General features: G+C 37.0%; 1 protein-coding gene across 50 annotated transcripts in view; it reads left to right on the top strand.

Annotated features, from left to right (window-relative positions):
- The window catches only part of EIF4G3 (eukaryotic translation initiation factor 4 gamma 3), a 346,104-nt gene that overhangs the window by 266,405 nt on the left and 53,495 nt on the right, over nucleotides 1–26,204 (top strand). For all 50 annotated transcript variants that reach the window (XM_082684539.1, XM_082684529.1, XM_082684570.1 and 47 more), the window contains 2 exons: nucleotides 6,089–6,259; nucleotides 13,029–13,226. In XM_082684539.1, the coding sequence (XP_082540665.1) occupies nucleotides 6,089–6,259; nucleotides 13,029–13,226 (369 nt within the window). The remainder of the gene's footprint in view (nucleotides 1–6,088; nucleotides 6,260–13,028; nucleotides 13,227–26,204) is intronic.

Below are 26,204 nucleotides of genomic sequence, written 5' to 3'. Positions count from 1 at the left end.
TAGAAAATCTCCTTAATTTGAAGCATGTTATTTATTGAGCATTACCATCTTAACAATATCTCTGTGTGTGATTTTCTATTCTCACCTAGGTTGGAAATTTAATCTTTATTTTCTGCATACTAAATTAAAATTTTTCTCAAGTTTTAATTATCTCACCAGAAAGTCTTAGAGTGCAGCTTTCTAGAAACCATTTGATACCTTATTTTTCAGCATTATTTCCCTTTTTGGTAGTGTAAAGTTGTGTTTCTATTAGTGTTTTTTTTTGTTTTTGTTTCGGTTTTGATAAATATCTTTGCTTTGCCAAACACTGGAAATAATGTTGATGCCATTTTTTATTAGTTTCAGGTTAACAACATCTGTCATTATCATATTGCTCTGTTTTGTTCATATGTTACTCAAAGAAGGTATGATTTGATGCGTCTCATCTTCCAGTGTATACTGCCACTTTACATCACCAGCTTGCTATTGTTTAGTAACTAGGTATAGCAAAAAGGAAGTGCGATGGACTGAGAATAAGCTATGTCTCTTTTATAATATTGAAATTAGAAAATGAATTTTAAAATTATCACAATGTGTCTTTGCCTACTAATCTACCTACTTACATATGTAAATGGTTTATTTGGTACCAAGAAATATGATTGGAAATGAGCCATTATGAGGAATTTGTAATGTCTCCAAAAGAGTTAGCTCTAGTTATTTCACTTTCTTTAAATAGCTCTTGTCAGGTGACACAGCTAATTTTTAAGTAAAATTGTGATCTGTCAGAGTAATACTGATATGTTAAGCCTAATGCAAGTATTTATTCTTCCAGCATCTCCCACAGCTAACAAACATGCTCCACTTAATTTTATCCTGCTTATGTTGGTATGTTGTTGTGGATTCAAATGGGAATTTCATAGGATATAGCTATGTAACATGTAAAGGAACAGTTAATAATGCTGTTTGGAAAAAAAGAAGCAGTCTTACTCTTCATCGTTTTTGGTACCATACCTCTAATAATTTTTCCCAGCCTCCCAATTGGCTTATAAATGATTACCATCCAAAGATCTTAAGATCTGCTAGACTTCATTTTTCATGGTGTGGCTTAAGTAACTGTGACTCCTACTATAAACTTCTCTGCAAAAGACTTATTACAAGTGGGTAGCAATTGTTTTAACATGTCATGTGCAGTTACGCAACATTTTCAAACATAAAGGTCTTTTGATGGATAGTAATGTATAGATCTGTTGGAAGCACTCAGGCAGTATCCTCTCTCTACCTTATTAAAAGTCGAATTACTTAGCAAGTGTGATATAAATTTTTTTTTTAATTTTTTAAAGATTTATTTATTTATTTGACAAGGAGAGAGAGACAGTGAGTGAGGGAACACAAGCTGGGGGGAATGGGAGAGGGAGAAGCAGGCTTCCCGCTGACCAAGGAGCCCAATGCCTGGCTTGATCCCAGAACTCTGGGGTCATGACCTGAGCCCAAGGCAGATGCTTAAGGACTGAGACACTCAGGCGCGCCTGTGATGTTACTTTAAATGGTAATCTGGGCAGGCATCACAGAAAGCGCCCCCAAGAGACATGTATTGAAAGAGAGACAGTGGAGCAAGACTAGTAATTTACCATTCATATTTATTTCAGTTAGCTTTGAGGTTAGCTGAGCTTTTTTTTTTTTTTTTTTTTAAATTATTTATTTATTTATTTGGCAGAGAGAGGTGGAGAGAGGAAGCACAAGCAAGGGGAGCTGTAGGCAGAGGGAGAGAAAGAAGCAGGCTCCTCACTGAGCGGGGAGCCCTATACGGGGCTCGATCCCCGGAACCTGAGATCATGAACTGAGCCGAAGCCAGACACTTAACCAACTGAACCACCCACGCACCCCTAGCTGAGCTATTATAATAATTATTATATTATAATAAAAATTCTACGGGCAGAGAGGTTTCCTGAGGTTATATCATCCTTCCCTTTCTCCATAATCCCTTTAAAACATGGTAGGATGATTATTGGTCCTGTTGGGGTAAGTTTAATGTTATAGTCTATGAGATAAGAGCAATGTATATTGATCTCTAAAACAGAGATGGGTATGGCTTTTTATTTAATACATTTAAGAAAAATATATGAGAGAAGGTAAAAAAAGAAAATTAAAACTCAGTTCACCTGGGAAAAAAATGCATCTCACTAGTTAATGCCAAAAAGATTTTTTTTAAAGATTTTATTCATTTATTTGACCGAGTGAGCGAGCATAAGCAGGAGGAACAGTAGAGGGAGAGGAAGAAGCACGCTCCCCGCTGAGCATGGAACCTGATGCAGGGCTTGATCCCAGGATCCTGGGACCATGGCTTGAGCCAAAGAGAGATGCTTAACCATCTGACCCATGCCGGCACTCCAATCAATGCCAAATGTTGATGTTTCATTTGTGTTGTCACATTTTTGGACCCTGAGCACATTATACCTTAAAATTCTTCTGCCAGACAGGGAGTTCCTCTTCCAGTCAGGATTGTCTCTCCTTTAAGCAAGGAGACCAGGCTCATTTTTATATATATACACTTCATAACTCTTTAATTTCATGTGTGTTTAGTAAATAAATCATTCATTATATATGGTGCATCTTTTGAAGGATGCTGTAAATTTGATAGTTTGTATTAAGCTTTCCACATGCTCACACACACGCCAAAGAACATGAAATGTTTAAGGTTAATATATCAGTATAGATAGCACTTTTTTATATAAAATGTTTTTTTTTTTATTTTATTTACTTATTTGACAGAGAGAGACACAGCGGGAGAGGGAACAGAAGCAGAGGAAGTGGGAGAGGGAGAAAGAGGCTTCCCGATGAGCAGGGAGCCTGATGCGGGGCTCAATTCCAGGACAGTGGAATCATGACCTGAGCCGAACGATTGAGCCACCCAGGCGTCCCTAGATAACATTTCTTTAAAAAGTTCTTTTTCTTCTTTTGTATTGATGATAACTTACCTAGTTTTTAAGGTCCTTTTATATGTCTTATACCCCTGATCCTCATAATATAACTTCTGTGGGTAGGACTGGCATTTAATGTATGAGAAAGCCTACGTTTAACAAAGTTCAGAGACCTGCTCACAGTAACTTTGCTCATAAGTAGCAGAATTGAACAGTCCTTTTGTCTTCTAATCTGCCTTTTTTTCTGCTGTAACATACTCTTTCCAGGCACTGATGTTCCACATAATGATTTCATTTTCAGAGTATAAGCATGAGTACATTAGAGATTAATTTATTAAGTGTGTAAAGCATTTATAAGTCTAATAGATCTGTTGAAGACTCAGTATTCTCGGTTAAATATTTGTGAACAATATCTTTCTTATTATATGCAATGAACCAAATAATTTTCAAGGTTGTCTTGGGAGCTTGCACATAGGTTATAATACCGATTTTTTATTTGGGACTAACAGCTTATGTTAATCTTTTTAATACTTACTTTCCTTTGAAACGTTGTTACCTATTTAGTAATATTTCTCACATCTTATGCAGTTCATTTGAAATCCATATATATTTGTCTTAGAGCTGGTAAAGAGATTTGGCGTAAGTTGAATTTACTTCCTACATTCAAATCTCACTGCTACATAGTCATTGATGTTTCCAGTAAGTACATTCAGGGAATAGAACTTTCATACTTCATTCAAACATGATTAAAATTATATCCCCAAATTGGGGCACCTAGGTGGTGCAGTCATTAAGTGTCTGCCTTCAGCTCGGGTCATCCCAGGGTCCTGGGATCGAGTCCCACATCGAGCTGCACATTAGGCTCTCTGCTCCACGGGAAGCCTGCTTCTCTCTCTTCCACTCCCCCTGCTTGTGTTCTCTCTCTTGCTATGTCTCTTTTTGTCAAATAAATAAATAAATCTTTAAAAAACATTATATCCCCAAATTATTATTACTATGCCTCTTATCTGATTTTGACATAATTACCTTTCATTATACCCACTAATCTTTGTTCTTGACAAATTTTTATGTGCAAATGCATGGATTAATTTAAATGTCCTATACTATAAGTTATATATAAGTTATTTAAACTTATCCAAGCACTGAAAAGATTTTAACCCACACTAGTTACCCATTCTTGTTTACACTAGAATACAACCTGAATTTTTAAAATATCAGATAATATTTAGTGTTCTGCATTCTCTTATCAGAATTGTTTTGGGGGTGCCTGGGTGACTCACTTGGTTTAGCGACTGTCTTCGGCTCAGGTCATGATCCCAGAGTCCCGAGATTGAGTTCCTCATCGGGCTCCCAGCTCTGTGAGGAGTCTGCTTCTCCCTCTGACCTCCTCCCCTCTCATGCTCTCTCTTGTATTCTGTCTCTCAAACAAATTAACTAAATCTAAAAAAAAATAATAGATCTTCATTTCTGTTTAAAAAGAGAGAAAAAAGGGACGCCTGGGTGGCTCAGTTGGTTAAGCAGCTGCCTTCGGCTCGGGTCATGATCCCGGCGTCCTGGGATCGAGTCCCACATCGGGCTCCTTGCTCGGCAGGGAGCCTGCTTCTCCCTCTGCCTCTGCCTGCCATTCTGTCTGCCTGTGCTTGCTCTCTCCCCCTCTCTCTCTGATAAATAAATAAAATCTTAAAAAAAAAAAAAAAAAAGAGAGAAAAAGAATTGTCTGGGCTATTATATCAAAGTTTCAGTTATAAACAAATGTTTTTATAGTAGGACTGTCCAGTTTAGCACCTGCTCCCTGTTGGTACTTTTCTAGTGTGATCCTCTTCAGGTCATTTTTAGTTAAACTATGTTTAGGTTTTTTAATGTGTACCAAATACTCTGAGATTGTATCATTTATTCTGAGTACTTAGCTGGATATATTTGACAAGATTAGTGTGTATTGCTCAGGAAGGCTGTTTTTTGATCCTGATAAATGCTTGATACTGCTATTACTGATTAGGGCAGATGGTGAAGTATAATTCTGAGAATGAGTGTTGTTTAAAGGCTTTCAGTCTTGCCAGCTTCAGCCTCAGACTATGTATTTCTTAGAACCCGTTTTTAAATATAAAGCATTGAAATTTAAGTTTCTGCTTCCTTCTCTAAATCTTCATATAAATTCAGAAGGGCAGTATTAGGGCACTAACAGAGATATGATTCTGATTTGTATGTCTTGTGTGACTTCTTTTCCTTCCCTCTTAAAGTTTAATTACAATATTTACTCAGGATTTAGAAAATGATATAACGGACACTCCTGGGAGACTCAGTTAAGCATCCGACTCTTGGCATATGACATATGCATATGTCAGTATGCAATAGATCTGGGAGGAACAAAACTTACATCAACCCAAATGTTTAATCTTGAAAAGTTATTTCCTGGCATTTGAAATGGCAACTGTTAGTGATATTTTAATACACAGAATGCAAGTTTTACATTAAGACTAACATTAAGACTAACAGTAGTTAGTCTTAATCTGATGACCATTGTGACAGGCCAGCAAGTGTTTTTAACAGAGTGAGTATAGTGGGACTCTAGCAGGAACTAAGAACTGACAAAAGAGAAGACATTTTTTTCAGGGAACAATTTAGTTAAATCTCATTTAATGATTTAAGAAAGACTTACTTTAGTATTTCTGGCCCAGGAAGTTTACAGGGATCCATTAAAATCTGTAGTAAGGCTGGATGTCTATGCTATAAAGAATTTTTTTGATAAAATTGTATTTGGATTTCACACTAGCAGTGTGGAAACCTAGTTTTTGAAGCAGCTTTGTGACTGTGATGATTACTGCCTGTGAATTTGTATAATTATTCAAGTGAGCAGTCCAAAGTCACACAGCTAGTGAAAAATAAAGCTTCAGTTTGGGGTATTCTTTTTTGTTAAGAATAATAGCAGTATCAAACAGAATTTTCCCATCACATTATCTAATTTAGGACATCGGAGTTAGAAACTGTAGTAGTGGAAAATATTGCACTGATGGTATTCTAAGGTTGTCCTCCTCTTCTCCCCCAGAAAGATCACATCAAATTGAGTGCTTAATATCCATCTTTGCGTGTAAGAAATGTTCAGTGTGATCATCAGATTTGAATTGGGAAGCACAGCAGAGGCAGCAAATTTTAAGTACACTCTATAGATATAATAAAGAATATTCTTGTCCTAGTTGTTGAATGTTGGACCACGAAGATCTCAACCTGGCCAGAGAAGAGAGCCGAGGAAGATTATCACAGTCTCTGTGAAAGAAGATGTGCACCTGAAAAAGGCAGAGAATGCCTGGAAGCCCAGCCAAAAACGAGACAGCCAAGCTGAGGATCCTGAAAACATCAAAACTCAGGTGAGAACAGAAGCACATTCTTACATTGTTTTGGAATTACAGTGCTGTTGTTTTAATGTGCTTTGACTTGTTATTTTGTCCTATTAGTATACTAGAGATTTTAGTTCATGATTTTTGTAAATTTTTGTTTTTTAAAAGCATTATTCTAAAATCTTTAGCGTAATGGGTGCCAAGTACCTACTATTTTTTTGTTTGGTTGTCAAAACAACTACTGTATCTAGAGGGTTTATATGTCATAGACTTTGATCATTTAGGCTTAGAGCAATGCTTGCTTTTCTTAAAAATGTGTTTTTAGATTCTTAGTACCCTGTGCTAGTCCAGTTAGCATATTGCTTTATGTCTCCTTGTCAGGCCTTCATTTCTGTATTAAGTTAGAATTTAGAAACCAATCTTGTTTTAGAATAAAATTGAATTCTCCGCATCTTTCTATGCATACCTGCCTGCAGAACTCCTTAGGATAAATTGAATAAATTCCTTTAATCCAAACAAAATTAATTTTTGTGTCAAATTATATAGTCTTCATTCATCATTTGCTGTACATACAGTGCTATTTCCTATACTTGGGTTACCTCTACTATCTTGTTTGGATTTTTTGCTTCTAGGCACCAAGACTAGAGTCTGCTCTTGAATTTTGCACCTATATCAGAGTTAGGTATCACAGATCATATGCTGACTTGTCAGTGTCTCATTCCTTAAATATCTTTCCTCTCATTGTAAATAGTTTAATACAGCAGTGAAAAGCTTCAGCTCTAGAGACAGGCAAGTCCTATTAGGCAAGTTCTTAATCTCAACTGTAAAATGAAGATACTAATATTACCTACCTTTACCTACCTTATGGGGCTGTTTTGAAGATTGAATAAAGTCATATAAAGCAGTTGGCATGGTTCCTGGAACCCAGGTACTCAGTATGATGATGATCTGTGTCAGATGTGTGCCTTATACATGTAGATCTTAATTCAACACCAACATAGAACCACAAACATAGTAGATACTATACTTGATAAACAAACTAACCAACAAAGTTGTTCATACAAATCAAGACCAAGATGAACTTACTCATCACAAAACCATGCTGTCAAACCTCAACTGGCTGCTTGTCTTTGTTCATCTTTTTAGTGATTCCACAGCTATTTGTCCCTAGGTTCATCCTCCTCCAGAGTCACTGAAATCAAGTATCTAATTTCTTTTCAATGTATCTCAACCTTATTTTAGAAATACCTTATGTATCTCTCCCTCCAATCCTTCTGAGAAGTGCTGATTGATAAGGGGCCTAAATGACTTACAAGGATAGGTAAAATTCCTGCTGAATCTTTATCACTGAAGGTGAAGAGGTCTTGTTTTAGTGGTTAAGGCACTTGTAGTTGTGCCTCATTTCATTAGATTATTGCAGCAACTATGAAGGAGGGAGTAGATATTTTCCTTCTTTTATATATGAGAAAATTGAAGTATCGAGAAATTAAGTTGCCCTCGGTATTGTGGACTAGTCCATTCGTTGCACCTTGTAATCTGCCTGTTTACTTTGTAACAGAGTTCTCCCTATTACTGGTTAAGTTTTATTTCTGAAACATAATTTTGTTTTGAGGAATCATTCATTAATTGGCTAAGTTTTCTTTAGTGAAAAGATAAAGCAAACCCAGTGGAGAATTAATAGGCGGCTTTTTCAGGGCGAGTACAATCCTCTTGTTATTGATACTTTTTCTTCTGAGTATGGTGCATCTTTGCTCCATTCCTTCTCTTTTTTGGTGTTTTCATTCTTCTCTTTTGCATAGGTCTACATCATGCTGACCTGGTGTTCCTGCTAATTCTGTTTCTTTACTTTTTTGTCAAAGAGTAGTTTATTGTTGCCACTTCGACTTCTAAAATACTCTTTCATTCTGACTTCATTCCTACCGCTGTATTTTAACCAACACTATGAATAATACCAATGACCTTATTTTTCCTGTGTCATAAGATAGGACTGCCTTGAGGCAGTTCTAGGAATCATTGCCTCATGATTTGTCTAGACTTCAACCACATATACTACTGTATATGTGCTCCCCTGCTTATGTCTCTCTTCTCTTCTCTTGCTATAGCATTCTTACTGCTTCTGCCTAACTCTTCTACCTGAAGGACTGATTTTTAGATCTCTGCCCTAGCTTTTAACCTGTCTTTAATGACCTCATTTTCAGATAAAAAAAAAAAAAATACCTCATTTTCTCTCAACAACTCACACACTAGCCCTATGCTCTTTCCTTGTTGTTCCCTATTCCCAAAATAGGAAACCCTCACTAAGAACTCCTTCCTAAAGGAGTTTTCTCTTTCTAAAATGTCTTTTTCCCTTTCTTTTTTACTTGGCTATTTTCTTTGTTGGTGGTGGTTTTTTAAAGATTTTACTTATTTGTTTGAGAGAGCACGAGTGGAAGGGTAGAGGAGGAGGGAGAGGATCAAGCAGATTCCCTGCTGAGCAGGAAACCCCCATGCAGGGCTCGATCCCAGGACCCTGACATCATGACCTGGGGACCCTTAAGTCAGACACTTAATTGACTGAGCGTGCAGGCACCCCTAGTTGTTTATTTCTTAATTTTAGTTTTTATTTGAGTATAGTTGATACACAGTCACTTAGCCAGCTCTTTTTGTCCTTCATAACCTGGCCCAATTCTCATTTGCTGGCTAACCCATTGCCTCTGACCTCTCTAACACATAAACTGCTCCCTTCTGTGCCTCCTCATTCATCTGGTGTTTGCTATTACCTCACTTACAATTATCTTGTCTTTGCAGCTGAAGTCAGTGGTCTGGAAGGCAGCAACTGTGTGTGACACTTTATATGTACCTGATACAGAATTTGTTGGGCCTCAAGTAGATGTGAATTAATGATTTTCAATAAAGTTATTGTTTGATGCCGATTTCTTTTTTTCATTGATGTATAATTGACATAACATCATGTTAGTTTCAGTTTATATACTGTAATGATTTAACATTTATGTATATCAAAATGGCCACCATAATTAGTCCAGTTAACATCTGTTATCATGCATAGTTAAAAATTTTTTTTCTTGCAATGAAAACCTTTAAGAGCTACTGTCTTATCAACTTTTGATGCAATATGCAATACAGTACTAACTGTAGTCACCTTGCTGTTCATTACTTTAATAAATTACTTTTTTATCCTAGTTTTTAAGCTCAGATTATCATCTGAAATTTTTGAGATATTTGAAGGTTGTGGCTTTTTTCCTCCTTCCTCCCTCCCTCCATCTGTCTTTATTCTTCCTTTCCGCTCCTTTCCCTTCTTTTCTTCTTTCTTTCTTCCTAGAAAAGGAGAGAAAGAGAGCACAGGTGCATTTTCAAAGGGAGAGGGAGAAAGAAACTCAAGTTAGACTCCCTGCTGAGTGTAGAGCCCAATATGGAGCTCCCTCCCAGGACCCTGATATCATGAAAAGAGCTGGCTGCTTAGTGACTGAGCCAAGGTTGTGTTTTCTTCCCCCTTGATATAAAGCACAGATTGTTTTAGATCTCACCAATACTGTCAATTGATTGAGGCAATTGAGAGAAGTTTGGTGACTTTGCCCACCCTTAAGAAACTTAATTTTTTTTTAAATAAAGTCAGGGCTAACTCACTGCTGAAAAAACCTGACTATATAATTTTTTAAAGATTTAAATGGATTTATTTACTACCTCCTTCCTAGAGAAAACTATTAACATATTGATATGTATTCTAAAAATCCTTATATTCAGATACTAATTTTTTAGGGATCAAATAAAACATTTTATAGGCCTTTTCAGTTATATTATGGTTTCATGGATTTTTGTAACTTCATATTTTACTGAGACATAATTTACATTTAGTAAGCTTTACTATTTGGTATATAAATCTGCAACTCTTGAACACACATAGGCATGTAACAACCACCACAATCAAGATATGGTATGTTTTTATCAGACCCCAGAAATTTCCTTGTGCTACTTTATATCCATCTTCTCCCTGCATGCCCACCTCTAGCAGTCACTACTCTGTTTGTCCCAGTAGCACTGCTTTTTCCAAAATACCAAAAAATGAAATCATTTTGAATGTAGCTTCTTTCACTTGGCACATTCCATTTGTAGGCATGTTTGACTCATTACTTTTTTATTACCTGTTAGTATTCCATTGTTCCGGATACACCATAGAAGTGTATCCATTCACAGGGATCCATTCACAGTTTTCAGGTTTTGGCAATTATGAATAAAAGTGCTGTAATCATTGTATAGGATTTGTGTAAACGTAAGGTTTTGTCTCTTGGGGTAAAATTGTAGCTATGACATCTGTGAATTATCTCGTAAATATAGGTTTGACTTTATCAGAAGATGCCAGACTGTTTGCCGGGGTGGACAGTTTTCCGTTTCTGGTGGCAAGGCACGAGAATCCCAGTTATTCCACTTCTTTGCCAGCACTTATTACTTTGTGCTTTACAAATTTAACCGTTCTAATGCATATGTGTGGTAGCATCTCATTGTTTTAATTTGTGTTTCCAAATGAATAATAAATTGAATAAACAAATCTTTTCTTGTGCTTATTTGCCATTCTTGTATCTTTGGTGAAATTTCTCTTCTTTTACCCTGTTTCATTGGCTGGTGGTTCAATTTTTGAGAGTTCTGTGTATATTCTGGATACAAATCTTTTATCAGATGTGTGTTTTGCAAGAATTTTCTTCCATTCCGTGGTTTGTCTTCTTGTTCTCTTAAGAGTATCTTTGCAGAAATGAAGTTTTCAACTTTGATCATGTTGAATTTATCAACTTCTGCATTTATAGGTCTGTGCTTTTGTCATATCTAAAAAATCTTTGCATAACCCAAGAACATAAAAAATTTCTCCTTTCATATCTTCTAAAGGTTTATAGTTTTAGGTTTTACATATCTGTTTCTGACTCAGTTTTAATTAATTTCTTTATTTCATGGAGGATATGGATCAAGGTTCTTTTTTTCTTTTCTTTTTCTTATGTATATCCAGTTGTTCCAGCACCATTTGTTGGAAGAATTATCCTTTTTCTCAGGTGCCTGGGTGACTCAGTTGGTTAAGCATCTGTCTTCAGTTCAGGTCATGATCTCAGGGACCTGGGATGGAGCCCTGTGTCAGGCTCTTCCCTACAGCTTGTGCTCTCTCTCTTTTGCTCTGCTTTTCACTCCCTCTCAAATAAATGAAGTCTTTTTTAAAAAAATCATTTTTCCATTCAGTTTTCTTTGTACGTTTGTTGAAAATTGGTTCATCATATATGTTTGAATCTAGTTCTATACTTATATTCTGTCCCAGTGATCTATGTGTCACTCCCCTGGCCAATATCACAGTGTCTTTGTATAGTAAATAATGAGAGCAGGGTGTATGAGTCCTCCAACTTTGTTATTTTTCAAAATCACTTAGGCTATTCTCGCTTTTTTTCCCCCCTTGTCTTTTCACGTAAATTGTTGAATCAGCTTCTTGATTTTTGTCTGAAAGCTCCAAAACCCTACTAGGATTTTTATTTTGATTGTTTTAAATCTATAGATCAGTTTAGAGAAAATTGACAGCTTAATAATAATGAATCTTCTAATATAGGCACATGACATAGGTCTCTTTATTTAGGTCTTCCTTTTTTTCTTTCATTAGTGACTTGTGGTTTTTATCATATAGCTCCTGTAGACTTTTTGTTAGATTCTTAACTAAGTATTTCATGGTTTTTGGTGCTATTGTAAATAGTACTTTTAAAATATGTAATTTCTAGTTTGTTCCTAATATATAGAAATAAAATTGATACTTGTATGTTGATTTATATTCTGCAATGTTGTTAGACTTATTTATTAGTTCTAGTATATCTTTGTAGATCCCTTATGATTTTCTACATAATCATATCATTTACGAATAGAGAGTTTTATTTTTTCCTTTACAATCTATACAGATTGTAGTTCTTTTTCTTTGCTTTTTTGCACTGACTCGGACCTCCAGTATGGCTTTGAATAGGATGGTAAGAATGGACATTCTTGCCTTGTTCCTGTTCTTAGAGGGAAATTACCGTTAAGTAGAGTTATATTTGCTTTTTTTCCTAGTTGAGGAAGTTCTCTTCTGTTTTTAATTTGATGAGAGTTTAAAATACCTCCTGCCTTGTATTCTGTACCATAATTTATATTATATCATAATTTAGACAGATTTTCTATTTGCTATAAAGGGGTAGTGATGAAAGTTATTGTGGCTAAAATCTTTTGTACCTATCCTTAAATATGAATAAGTTTCTAAAAGTATAATAGTTATTTTGAAAGATACATCATAAAGGTGCCTTGGTGGCTCAGTCTGTTAATCATCTGCCTTCAACTCAGGTCATGATCTCAGGTTCCTGGGATGGAGTCTCTCATCAGGCTCCCTGCTTAGCAGGAGTCTGCTTCTCCTTCCTGCTCTACCCCTGGCTCCTCCCTGCTCATTCTCTCTTGTTCTCTCTCTCTCAAATAAAAATAAAAAATAAAAATCTTAAAAACAAAAAAACAAAGATACATCATAGTTTTAAAGCTTTCAATACACCTTGCCAAATTGCCTTGAGAAATGTACCAGATGATATTCTTGCCAGTGAATATACCTAGTTCCTAGAATTCTCATCAGTTATGGAAAAGAAGTGATATAATGGTTTGATGTTTGTTAAAATAGATTTAATTATTTCTGTTATGAGTTCACAATCCTTGTTAATTTGGGAAGTTGAACTTATAAATTATAAACGAAATATTAACCCTTACAGAAAGAATCATCCTGTCACAGTTACTATAACACTGTTTTCTTTTTTTGTGGCCCCTCTAGGAGCTTTTCAGAAAAGTTCGAAGTATCTTAAATAAACTGACACCACAGATGTTCAACCAACTGATGAAGCAAGTGTCAGGACTTACTGTTGACACAGAGGAGCGGCTGAAGGGAGTCATTGACCTGGTCTTTGAGAAGGCTATCGATGAGCCCAGTTTCTCTGTGGCTTATGCAAACATGTGTCGATGTCTAGTAACGGTAAGAAGAGAGGAAGGAGTAAAACCAGAAATCTCCAAGAGGTATATTCTCCCCTCACTACACATTCTTCCCAGAAGTGTTATTGGGGTAACATAAAGGGGAGAATATATTTTTAGCACTTTTTTATATAATATTCTCAATGTATAAAAAGAATCTTGCTTTATTAAAATATATCCTCACCTCTGGAGGGGATATGGAAATAGACTGAAATAGGCCTGATACATTCCCACCCAGTGTGAGCAATACTGAATAAGTTTTAAATTAGTAATGTGAAATTATTGGCCTGAGCAACCTACCTCTCCTGTTGTCTCTTATAAAGTGAATGCTTACATTCACATTTAATTCAAAACTGAAAATATATTGGTTCTAATTTGAGCCTCGGTGAAATGAAAAGATAGTTATGGTCATAAAAGTTTCAAAAGTGATCATTTCATCTCTTAGAAACTATTAGATTTCTTTCTCTTTACATTGTCCACAGCCATTTAATCTCTACAGCCTGTCAAATCTAGGGCAAGACAGAATGGGAGACCAAAGAGCTTCTGGTTAGTGTTCATTGTCCTCTGTTCTGCAGTCAGAACACTACCATGTACCATCTGTGTTTTCTCTGCCTGTTATTGTTACCCAGGTACTTGTGTCAGAAATGTGTGTCCTTTAACATTTGGGGTTTTTTCTTATCACAATTCATTGTCATTTGCCTTGTTATAAAAGTGCAGAATTCTGTCATTCTCCCAGTATTTTTGAGTCCTGTGTCAAAGATAGGTAAGTCTGTTGTGACCTGGAAAGTTTACTTTTTCTGTCTTTAAGGAATTTAAAATTCATACTGGAAAATAAAAAAAAACTTAGCATTTAACAAAATGATCACTTAGAGCATATTCTGTGAAATTGCAATATGTTGATGCTTGAATGGATGTTCTAGACCTAAAAACCAAGTAGAACAAAAAAGAAATGACTATGTTATTGGTAGAGTGACAGACTGCTTCTGTGAGGCAGGTAGCGTTCGGGGTGGGCCTGAGAGGATCGGTGGTTGTTGGGGGGAACAAGTGTAGAGCAGCAAAAGCTCATGTCTGAGGCAGCACATGCAGGGCATTAGTCATAGATACGGGCCTTTTGTCTCACAGTTCTGGCTTTAAATTTTAACTTTAAAATTTAAATTTAAGTCCCTACTCTGCAAGCTGCTAACTCAATAATAAACTTCATAATAAATTATAATGAGTTGTTATAAACTTTGTAACTTCATAAAATTACATTACCTCATTTTTTAATCATAAAATAAGATTAAGTCATGCAATTTGAGGCTATTACAATGATAACATAATTTACTAATAATATAATTTAATGAGATTGTTTATGTAAAGTTCCTAGCTCAGTATTTGACCTGTATCATCCCTAAATAATTCAAAATTATATTGGTGGTGGAAAAGATTGCAAAGGTCTTAAAATGCTGGCTGATTGAGGACGATTGTGATAACAGAAACTATTTATTTAGCTCCTACTAGGTTGCATTATGGGTAGATGCTTTACATATATTCTTGTTAATAGCTATTATAACCCTGGAAGTTTAGTATTATTAGCCCCTTTACTGAACAAGAAACTGAGACTTAAAAAAGGGTAAGTAACTTGCTTAAAGTCACTAACTAGTAAGTGGCAATGCTAGAATCCATGTCTAGGATTCTTGAGCCACTTGCCATATTTCTTTCTAATTACCATACCGTAGGTATCTGAAGGCCATCGCATGCTTCTCATTTTCCTTGTGGCAGGTGGCAACCATACCATCTTGTAGCCACTTATTAGAACTAGGACGAGATCCCAGATCTCCTGGCTTATACTTTACTACTTTTTACTAATTTTAGAGTTAATCCTACAGGCAGTGAAGGATTATTAATTTGTTGTTGTTGTTGTTTTAAGATTTTGTTTATTTGAGAGAGAGAGAGCACGAGAGAGTGGGGGGAGGGGCAGAGGGAGAGAGAGAATCTCAAGCAGACTCCCTGTGAAGACGGGAGCCACATGTGGAGCTTGATCCCACAACCCCAAGAACACAACCTGAGCCAAAATCAAGAGTCACTTAAGAACACTTAACCAACTGAACCATGCAGGTGCCCATGTTAATGTTTTTAATAGAAGAGTATCTTTGATGAAAATGGCCTTTGGAAAGGCAATAATAGAAAGTAGATTAAAATACAATCATAGATAAACCAACCACTTACGTGAATTTTGTTATGATTCAGCCCTTTTTAAATAAGATTGATTAAACTTTACTAGGTTATTTTTAATTACAGATAACCTTTGGAGTAAGTACAGCAGTAAACGGGGTGTCAGAGAGAAAGCTGCTGCTCTTCTTTCAGCCCCATCTGGTTACACCTCCCTTTGTGAATGGCTTATGTCTGCACTTCCACAATTTTATTCATATTCATAAAAGTATATAAACACATATACATACATATAAAGAGAATACTTTTGGTTTTGTAGTAGTTAAATTCTGTCACGTATGTATTCTTTTGCAGTTTACTTTTTTTCACTTAATATGTTTTGGGCATATCCCTACGTCACTACAGAGATTTTACTCCTACTTTTTTAGTAGTTGCATAATATCTGAAGATACATATATGCACATACATGCACCATAGTTTCCCCAGCCTTTTTTCTCTCCCCCCTTCCTCTTTTTCTTCCATGTTGTTTCTACTTTTTTGGTTTTTGCAGGTTTTCTTGGAACCACAAGCAGCACTCCAATAAACACCAAAGTATACTTCCTTTATTTACATGTTGAGGATTTACTTTTTTAGTATAAATTCCCCCAGAGTTCTATACCAAATGATAAAAGTTTTTAAACTTTTTAAATTGAAGTATAATAGACATACATGCTATTGGGGAAAAGAAAAATTCCTCATTTGTTGCTTTTGTCAAATGTAATGATACAGTTTCTTCATGGCTGATCTTAAGCCAGTTAACAGTTTGACAGTAGTTCACAAAATATCAACTGAATAGTTGGCTCCTGTGACCCAGTATGAGCTAGCTTTAGCACACCATTACAGCACGCATACAGAAGGTTATACAGATCATTAGTGTACAGCTCAGTGTATATCAGTGAAGGGAGCATACCTACCACCCTGGTCAGTAAATAAAACTGTACTGTTCCTTATTCCTTAAAAGTAACCACTGTCATGGCTTCTAGGACTTTTGAGATACTGAGGGCTTAAAATGAAAGGGGGCAATGGAAATAGAGTCATCACTGGTTCTTACTATGTAGAAAATACAAAAATCAGTCATGGGAATAATGAAAATCCAAATAAGAAAAGCTAATCTTTCAGGAGAAAATTGAGACTATCGTCATGAATGTTGGGGAAAATTTTGTTTAGCAAGATTAAGATTCAAAGTGAATAACAGAAAACTATCAAAATTTGACTATTAAAATTTATAATCCTTGGTGTGTAGCAAATGATACCATAAATAAAAAGATAAAGCCACAGCATGGCAGAATCTATTTGGAATACGTAATAATTGATAAAATATTAAAATACAGAATTAAGGAGAAAACTCGGTAAGAAAACAACCCAGTTAAATGGGCAATTTGTAGAAATAAAAATCTGTTAGCTGATTAATTTAACAAGATATTCAGTGTTATTCATGATTAGGGAAATAACAAACCGCAGTTCTATAGAAGTCACACTTGTTAGAGTAGGGAAAAAAATGAAATCATTTTAATACAGTCACTTTGATGAGTAATTAAACTATAACATTGAAGATGTTCATATACTATTCCTCAGGAATTTTACTTCTTGATATATACCCCACAGAAATTACCAGATGAATACAAGGAATCTTTTTTTTTTTTTTTAAGATTTTATTTATTTATTTGACAGAGAGAGACCACAAGTAGGCAGAGAGGCAGGCAGAGAGAGAGAGAGGAGGAAACAGGCTCCCCGCCGAGCAGAGAGCCCGATGCAGGACTTGATCCCAGGACCCTGAGATCAATCATGACCTGAGCTGAAGGCAGCGGCTCAACCCACTGAGCCACCCAGGTGCCCCACAAGGAATCATTTTTAAGAATGTTTATTTTCTGTATTGGTTTTAATAGTGAATAATAGGAAACAAATGAAATAAGCCTAAAGAAGACAATAGGTATACCACAATTTATTTGGTCAGTGGATTTGAATAGTAACATAATACAGCAGTTAAAATTAATGAAGTAATACTAAATGTGTTAGGGGTAATCAACCTCAAAAATAGTACTGAATAAAGTATAACATCATTTAATAATATTTATAATATGCAAAATAAAATTATTGCTTATACTAAATATATATATATAATAAAATTAGACCATTTGGAAATACTAAACATCAAATTCAAGGTAAGAGATAAAAAGTCTTTAGATTAAGGACAAGTACACAGGAGTAAGTATTAGAGCTTCTAGTTTTGACAAGTTAGGTGATCCAGACCACCCATTCTATGGATAACAATTAGAAAAATTGGCTACATTAATCTTTAAAATCTTGAATGTATCAGAGAACTAAAAGACAGTAAAGAATTACTAAGGTTAAGATCTTTGAAAGGGTAGAAATCCAAAGAAAAGTGACACATTTAGTAAAATTTCCCCCTAGAAGAGGCAACTAATATGTCTTGAAAAACTTGTTTTTCAAAAATTCATTGGACTAGGGGATAGAATTTGGGAACAGTGTTTACCAAAAGAGTGGTGGAAGAGGCTCTGGAGCTTGACTCATATTTTAGGTTGATTTCCCAAAGGACTGCATGCTTGAAACACGGACGAATCGGAAATTGACCTGCTCTCACAGGGACTGGGTGTAGCTCAACATCAGATAATCTCAATCCTTGAACTAGAATTGTAGTGATTTCTGAATATGTTAGTGCCTGCTAGGTGCCTGGAAGAAGCAAGCACAAATTCTTTTTAAAACTATCATATATAGGGCGCCTGGGTGGCTCAGTGGGTTAAGCCACTGCCTTCGGCTCAGGTCATGATCTCAGGGTCCTGGGATCGAGTCCCGCGTCGGGCTCTCTGCTCAGCAGGGAGCCTGCTTTCTTCTCTCTCTCTGCCTGCCTCTCTGCCTACTTGTGATCTCTCTCTGTCAAATAAATAAATAAAATCTTAAAAAAAGAAAACTATCATATATATTTTTTTAACTGTCATATTAGTATTCAGATTATTTCTAAACAGTTTTTCAAATAAAATGTCCAGCACATAGTTAGAAACAGTAAGTCACACAAGGGAAAAAAAATCACCATGAATGGGAAACAGCAATAAACAAATTTCCCACAGGCACTCGAGATATTGGCTTTTATCAGGCACAGACATCAGGTAATTGTATTATATTCAAGGTAATAAAGAGTAGCTGAAATTTTTAACAGAGAAAGAAAAGGTATCAAAAGAACGAAATAGAAATCCTAGAACTTAATATATAATAAAATTCAGAATCTAATGGATTGGCCTAATAGCCAATTAGGTACAGATGAAATAAAGAATTATGAAGTTGGGGCGCCTGGGTGGCTCAGTGGGTTAAAGCCTCTCCCTTCGGCTCAGGTCAGGTCCTGGGATCGAGCCCCGCATCGGGCTGTCTGCTCCGCGGAGAGCCTGCTTCCTCCTCTCTCTCTCTCTGCCTGCCTCTCTGCCTACTTATGATCTCTGTCAAATAAATAAATAAAATCTTTTTAAAAAATAAAAAATAAAAATAAAAAGAATTATGAAGTAGAAGATGTGTCTGCAGAATCCATAAGAAGCAGACAGACCAAAAAATAAAGATACAAAAGGGAGGGTAAATGATGAGGAAGTTTCCATAAGGTCAAACTTTGCTTTAGTTGGAGTCCCAAGAGGAGAGAGGAAGGAGTGGGCAGAAAGCGATGGTTGAAGAAAGTGGCTGAGAAATTTTTCATAAGTACTAAGATGTTAAAACCATAGGCTGAAACAATTTCCTACAAATCCCAGTCATGAATAATAGTAGAAAAAGTGAAAATGAAGGAAAATGTTTAGACTGGTGATATAGTAAAGGCTTACATTTAAAAAATAGAAAGAAACCAGGATGGGGAGGAGATATTAAAAAGAATAATAATTTGTTAGTAGATTTCTTAGGACCCAAATGTCACTGTGTACAAAAAAAAGATTGGTAAACTGAACTACATTAAAATTTGCATATTTTTCCTCAAAAGATGTCATTAAGGGAGTAAAAATGCAGATAATGTATTAGGAAAAGATAATTGCAACACAAAACCCAATGAAGGGTCTAGATCATATTTTTTGTCAAGCTAAAAGAAATCAAGAATAACTCATTGTTTTAAACAGACAATAAACTTACACCTACAATTCACCAAAGAGGTCATCCAAATGACCAACAAAATGATGACATTAACCAGCTAGGTATAAAACTTTACATTAACTCCAGACTGCTTAACTTACCAGGATTTGACAAGTATGTGAAGCAAGAATTCAAGCATTGCTAGTGGGAATATAAAGTGGTGTGGTGGGGGGCCGCCTGGGTGGCTCAGTGGGTTAAGGCCTCTGCCTTCGGCTCGGGTCATGATCCCAGGGTCCTGGGATCGAGACCTGCATCGGGCTCTCTGCTCAGCAGGGAGCCTGCTTCCTCCTCTCTCTCTGCCTGCCTCTCTGCCTACTTGTGAGTTCTGTCTGTCAAATAAATAAATAATAAAATCTTCTTTAAAAAATTAATAAATAAAGTGGTGAGGGCCACTTTGGAGACAAGCTTGGCTGTAAAAGCTAAAGTTGGGGGTGCATGGGTGGCTCAGATAAACATCTGAGTCTTGATCTCTACTCAGGTCTTGATCTCAGGGTCATTAGTTTGGGCCCTGCACTGGGCTCCACACTGGTCATGGAACCTACTTAAAAAAAAAAAAAAAAAAGGAAAGAAAGAAAGAAAAGAAGGTTGAAATTATTTTTTGCTGTAATAAGCATTTCCATTCTTAAGTGTGTACCCAACTGATAAACCTACATTTCTTACATACCAGGCAACATATGCAAAAATGTTAGTAGCATTTTTTGTAACAGATGAATAAATAAAAATATTGTAAAAACAAGCAAACAAACAAAGCCAACACCCCAAAAAAGACTTTGAGCATAAAATAAACTCAAGTTGTTATTCTTCTGTTCATGCATTACCCACTTACAACATATGTCTGAGAGTCTGTGATGTGTCAGGAACCATTCTAGGCACTGGGAATTTATTTAGCAGTGAAAAAAACAAAACAACAAAAAAGCAGAAAAAGTACCAGCCCTTAGAAGTTTACATGCTCATGGGGTTCATGAGATGTGGACTTTGATTTGAATTATGATTAAACAAGAGCCCAGCAGTTTGAAATTGCCAACAATCCAACTAAAAATTTTATTTAACTTAACTCCAAATTTCGATACAGGACAATAATCTCTCTTGTCTAGTCTACTCTGTTAGCCATTCAATTCGATTGTCATTCTCCTAAGAGAAGTACTGAATTCTAGTTAAATGCTTTGCATTTTATGGAGGGGGGCTTTGTTCGTACTTTTTAATCTGCGCTGTGGCAGACATGCATGCCTCATCTATAAAGGGAGGAACTAATTTTTTGAGCATTCTGTGTCTTGTTATGCCATATCCAGAGGTTTCATTGTTGCCACTCCTCAAGTGCTTCAAGTGTAAACCATGCAAAGAATGGGAGGGTTGAGTACAGGAAGAGACGCTGAAAGAATGAAGGAGACACAATCTCATCAGAAATAAAGCCTAAGGGGTGCCTGGGTGGCTCAGTGGGTTAAGCCTCTGCCTTCTGCTCAGGTCATGATCTTGGGGTCCTGGGCGGGAGCCCTGCATTGGGCTCTCTGCTGGGCAAGGAGCCTGCTTACCCCCACCCCCTCACAGCCTCTTTGCCTACTTGTGATCTCTGTCTGTCAAATGAATCAAGTAAAAAAAAAAAAAAAAGTGAAAGAAAAAGAAAGAAACAAGGAAAGCCTAGAAGTATAGGGGCGCCTAGGTGACTGAGTCAATTAGGCACCTGCCTTCGGCTCAGGTCATGATCCTAGGGTCCTGAGATTGAGCCCCCCCACCCCAGCATCGGGCTCCCTGCTTGGTGGAAGCCTGCTTTTCCCTCTCCAGCTCCCCTTGCTTGTGTTCCCTCTCTTGCTGTGTCTCTGTCAAAAAAATAAATCTTTAAAAAAAAAGAAGCAGCAGCTTTGAAGTACAGACCAGGAAAGTCAGCTTTGGGCAACAGCAAGTGGCTAGAGTCAACTGGAAGAGGAGGCATGTTCAACTCACCTGATGAAATATGCAAAATACTTTAAAGAAACGTTGAGGAGAAATGACTTACCCTATCATAACTCCATTTTGAATCTTGTGGGCATCTCTCAGAACTCCATACCGCTTCAGATGTGTCTAACCAGAGATGCAGTTTAATTCATATGTTTGTAGTACATTCAGAGTATGTGTGTTCATTCAGTTTTTATAAGTAATTTCGCTAAGGTCAGGACAGAGCTACTGACAGAGAGTAAGTAGTATGTCACCATGGACTCAGGAGGACAGTTGGACAACTGATTTATTACTGGTCACCTCATGTGTTAGAGGTGGCTTGGAGGTGCCACTTCATTACACCAGTCATTCCAAATACTTTACCTCATACCGGAACCTGCTTCAGGAGCAAAATGGCTCCTCGGCCGTGGGTTCCCACTAGCACTGCTTATGTTCTGAGACAGCTTGGAAAATCGGGAGCACGCTAAGCATGGTTAGGGCTGGTCCTTTCATACTCTAATCTCTTATTTGACTACCATAAGTAACACAGAGCTGGCAACCCTAGCTCTTTTTAGGAATAAGAAGGATTTACCCTCAACAGTAGCAAATATATCAGCAGTATAGGCCCTTTTGCTTAAAGAAAATGACTACCTAATGCTGACAACATTCATATCCAAGATTGCTGGGTGACTGATATGTGCACAGATCTCATCCCAATATGAGATGATACATGGTATGATTAGTTTACAGTGTAATATGTTACACTGTTAGTTTACATTTGTGTAAAAATGAAAAGCCAGGTTCTCTCCAGTGTATCTAGCTTACCGAACAGCCTTACTGAACTATTCCCCCTGACTCCCTTACTACCCGGGAAACTATCTCAGACAACCCATTTATTTATTTTTAATATTTTATTTATTCATTGACAGAGCCCAATGGAGGGCTTGATCCCAGGACCCTGAGATCATGACCTGAGCTAAAAGCAGAGGCTTAGCCCACTGAGCTACCCAGGGGCCCCCAGACAACCCATTTAAAAAACATGTCTTAGTTTTGATTGTGGACTACTGCTTAAAGAAAATTAAAGTTCTCACTGTAGCACATCACCTTTTTTCTTTTTCTTTTTCTTTTTCTTTTTTTTTTTTTATTTTCCATGATCACACTTGCAAATATCTACCTTGTTCATTGTTACGGACTATATGTTTTTGTCCCCCACCCCCAGTTCATATGTTGAAGCCCTAACCCTTCATCTGCTGGCATCAGTAAGTGGGGCCTTTGGAAGGTAATTAGGTTAGATGAGGTCCTAATGGTATAGCCTCCATTAGTGCCTTTATAAGAGGAAGAGACTCAAGAGCTTCTTCTGACCACCACTTGAGGATATAGGAGAAAGCCGTAAGTCAGGAAAAGGGTGGCCACCAAGAACTCAATCTGCTGACACCTTTGTCTTGGACTGAGAGACTGGGAGAAATAAATGTCTGTTGTTTAAGCCACGATTTTATGGTAGTTAGTGTAGCAGCCATTGCAGACCAAGACATCCACTCATCATGTCTCTTCTAACCAAACAATTTCAGTGGGTCTTCTGAGCAGTCAATGTCCAGCAGACAACACAGGCTGACTTACTGATGTCATAACCCTGTTGAATTTATCATCTCAAGAACAAAAATATTACCATGCATCACCATTCCCAGAGAATATGTTCTCACTGGCCTATTTCTATATTCCCACTACCCTGTTCATCTTCCCAAGAACATTAAAACCATGTTCCAAAACAAGTCCTTAGGAGGTTGTGTAGCTAGGCATTCATTCATTTGAAGATATGTGTACTTGCAGATCTGTGGCCATTCTGGTCATTATTTAGTTTGATTATATCTATAATTCCATTTGATTATATCTAAAAAGCCTCTCTACAGTCATTTTTTTATGACTTGTGCATGGGAAATCTCCCCTGATCATCATTTTGGTAGAGCAGGTATTCCTATTTCTTGCCATTTATGGCTTTCTTCCTAATTGCTTAGTGAGCAGGCTTGGCTTACATGTTTTTTGACACCCATGTTATAATTTAGATTACTCTTTTATTTTTAATCATAAACATGAGTATATAAATAGAGCTGTATTAGCTGATTAAACTCTTGGTGATGTGCCAGCGGCTGTCGTTTGCATTACTTAAACTAACCTCATGTAATTCTTCCAGCAGTCCTAAAAGACAGATGTTATCATTCCCATTTTAGAAAGAAATAAAGGTTTGGTGAAACTGAATAACTTGGCCAAAGTCAGCTAGCAGAGCAGGGATTAGTTTCTGTTTGAACAGCTATTTTATAATTCAGTCTATAGTCATTAGAATGTCTCCTTTTGCAGTTGAAGAGACTAAACCTCAGTGTTCAGTGTTTCAAACATCCCATCCTTCTTCTCTGTGACTTACAAAGTGCTTCCACTAAACCTATTTCATTGGATTCTCAAAGCAGCACCCTAGGTTAGACTTGGGTATTGTGTCTCCCTTATTCTGGAGGATGAAATGGAAACTTGGGTTAAAAGAATTGCCTTTGTTTAAAAGTAAGTAAGCTTATCTTCCATTCCTTAATCCAACACTCTGAACATAGCCTTCCCTGTACAAAAAGTCTAAAAGGGGGGCACCTGGGTGCCTCAGAGGGTTAAAGCCTCTGCCTTCAGCTCAGGTCGTGATCTCAGGGTCCTGGGATCGAGCCCTGCTTCGGGCTCTCTGCTCAGCGGGGAGCCTGCTTCCCTTCCTCTCTCTCTGCTTGTCTCTCTGCCTACTTGGAATCTCTGTCTGTCACATAAATAAATAAAATCTTTTAAAAAAAAAAAAGCCTAAAAGGCATAGCTTTTTATATCCTTTGTGTAGGAAAAGCTCTCCCTTACCTTGTGTCATTTCTACTTGTTCGTTGTAAAGCTAAGTGCCATAAGTTGCATTTATTTAATCTTTTCGATTCATTTTAATTCTGGTCCCTCTCCTCATGAGAGTGTGGCTTGGATTTTCATACTGTTGTCCACAGTCTTTCCATTGCCTGCACATTACAATCCATAATACAAGAAACATCTTTTTAGGGCTGATAGATTGTGGCTCAGCCGATTTTTATCTTACCGATTATGTCCATAGTATTAATGTAGGTGATGCTGGTAAATATGCCAAAAAGTTGGATAGAACTTTTTGGCTGGTTTACTGTGTTCCTGTAAAGCAACAAATTGGAAACAACTGCTGAGGGTTTTGTTCTGCTGATTTTTAAGAGTTTTAGTTTGTTTTGGAACCTAATATCATGTTGTTGGTCTATTATATATCACTTTGCTCATGGATATGCTTTCTGGTTCTCTTTTGTGGTACGTTGTTTTATGTTCTGGGTCCTAAATAGAGTCCACTTTTGGCTTTTCCTTTGGAAAGCCCTTGCTTTCATGTAGCATTTCTTTCTTAAAGGCTGATTAAATGCCTGCCTTCCTTTGCAGTCGTGGAGTAGACCTGATTATGCAATTATCTATGGTCACTTGAATTTGTTTGACTTGAATTTGGTGATAAGGACATGTTAGTTTTTTTATGCTTACTAAAAAAAAAAATATTTGGTGATTTTACCCTCTTCCTGAGTTAATATTTCCAGCTGAAAACAATGTGTAATGAAACGCTTGCTCTCTTTGTTGATTAGAACTGGACTTGTTTGGGCATTTGGCTGGCTTGGTCGGTGGAGTAAGCGACTCTTGATCTCAGGGTTGTGAGTTCGAGCCCCACGATGGGTGTAGAAGTTACCTAAAAATAAAATGTTTAGGGCGCCTGAGTGGCCCAGTGGGTTGGGCTCTGCCTTCGGTTCAGGTCATGATCTCAGGGTCCTTGGATCGAGCCCTGAATCGGGCTCTCTTCTCAGGGGGGAGCCTGATGCCCACCCCCCCCCCCCCCGCCTGCCTCTCTGCCTACTTGTGATATCTCTCTCTCTCTCTCTCTCTGTCAAATAAGTAAAAATCTAAAAATGAATAAATAAATAAAATGTTTAAAAAAGCACTGGACTAGGGACGCCTGGGTGGCTCAGTTGGTTGGACGACTGCCTTCGGCTCAGGTCATGATCCTGGAGTCCGGGGATCGAGTCCCGCATCGGGCTCCCAGCTCCATGGGGAGTCTGCTTCTCTCTCTGACCTTCTCCTCGTTCATGCTCTCTCTCACTGTCTCTCTCTCAAGTAAATAAATAAAATCTTTAAAAAAAAAAAAAAAAAGCACTGGACTATTAAATGGTCTTTCATGTGTCGTAGCACATCTGTTGGAGAGTGTGCCCATCAGTTCTAATACAAATCCAGTATAGCATCGTAGTTTTCAATTCTCAATAAGTTTCTCTAGCCATTTGACCTTAATCAGCAACTGTCCAAGTTCATTCTGGTTGATAACATTAACTTTTTTGTGAGTGTAAATACAATGCATTCTGTTTTTTTACGAAGTTCTCCCATGAAACCTAGGGCAAAGACCATGCATTTCAGAACTTTGAGAGCCATTTTGTGATTCCAGAAAAAAACATTTCACTGTGTTACACAGTAGCTGTTCAGAATGGTGCTTAGGGAGGTTGCATTTGTAAAATGATGCATTTTAGTCAATCAGTGCACCAGTCCACTTTCTTATAAGAATGTCTCTGTGTTTGGTTACACATAACCTTGAAGATAAGAGCTATTGCTGTTACTAGAAAGCAGTTCTGAGATTCGAACAGAAACCCTATAAGCATCTTGCCTCCACATGTACTACCTCCTCCAGTCTGGGTCTTCCTGTGTATGAAAAAAATGTTTCACA

The sequence above is a fragment of the Mustela nivalis genome, assembly GCF_964662115.1.
Source record: "Mustela nivalis genome assembly, chromosome: 10".
Classification (NCBI taxonomy): Eukaryota; Metazoa; Chordata; class Mammalia; order Carnivora; family Mustelidae; genus Mustela; species Mustela nivalis.
The sequence above is the reverse complement of the archived record's forward strand: the minus strand, read 5'-3'. Positions and strand labels throughout refer to the sequence as shown.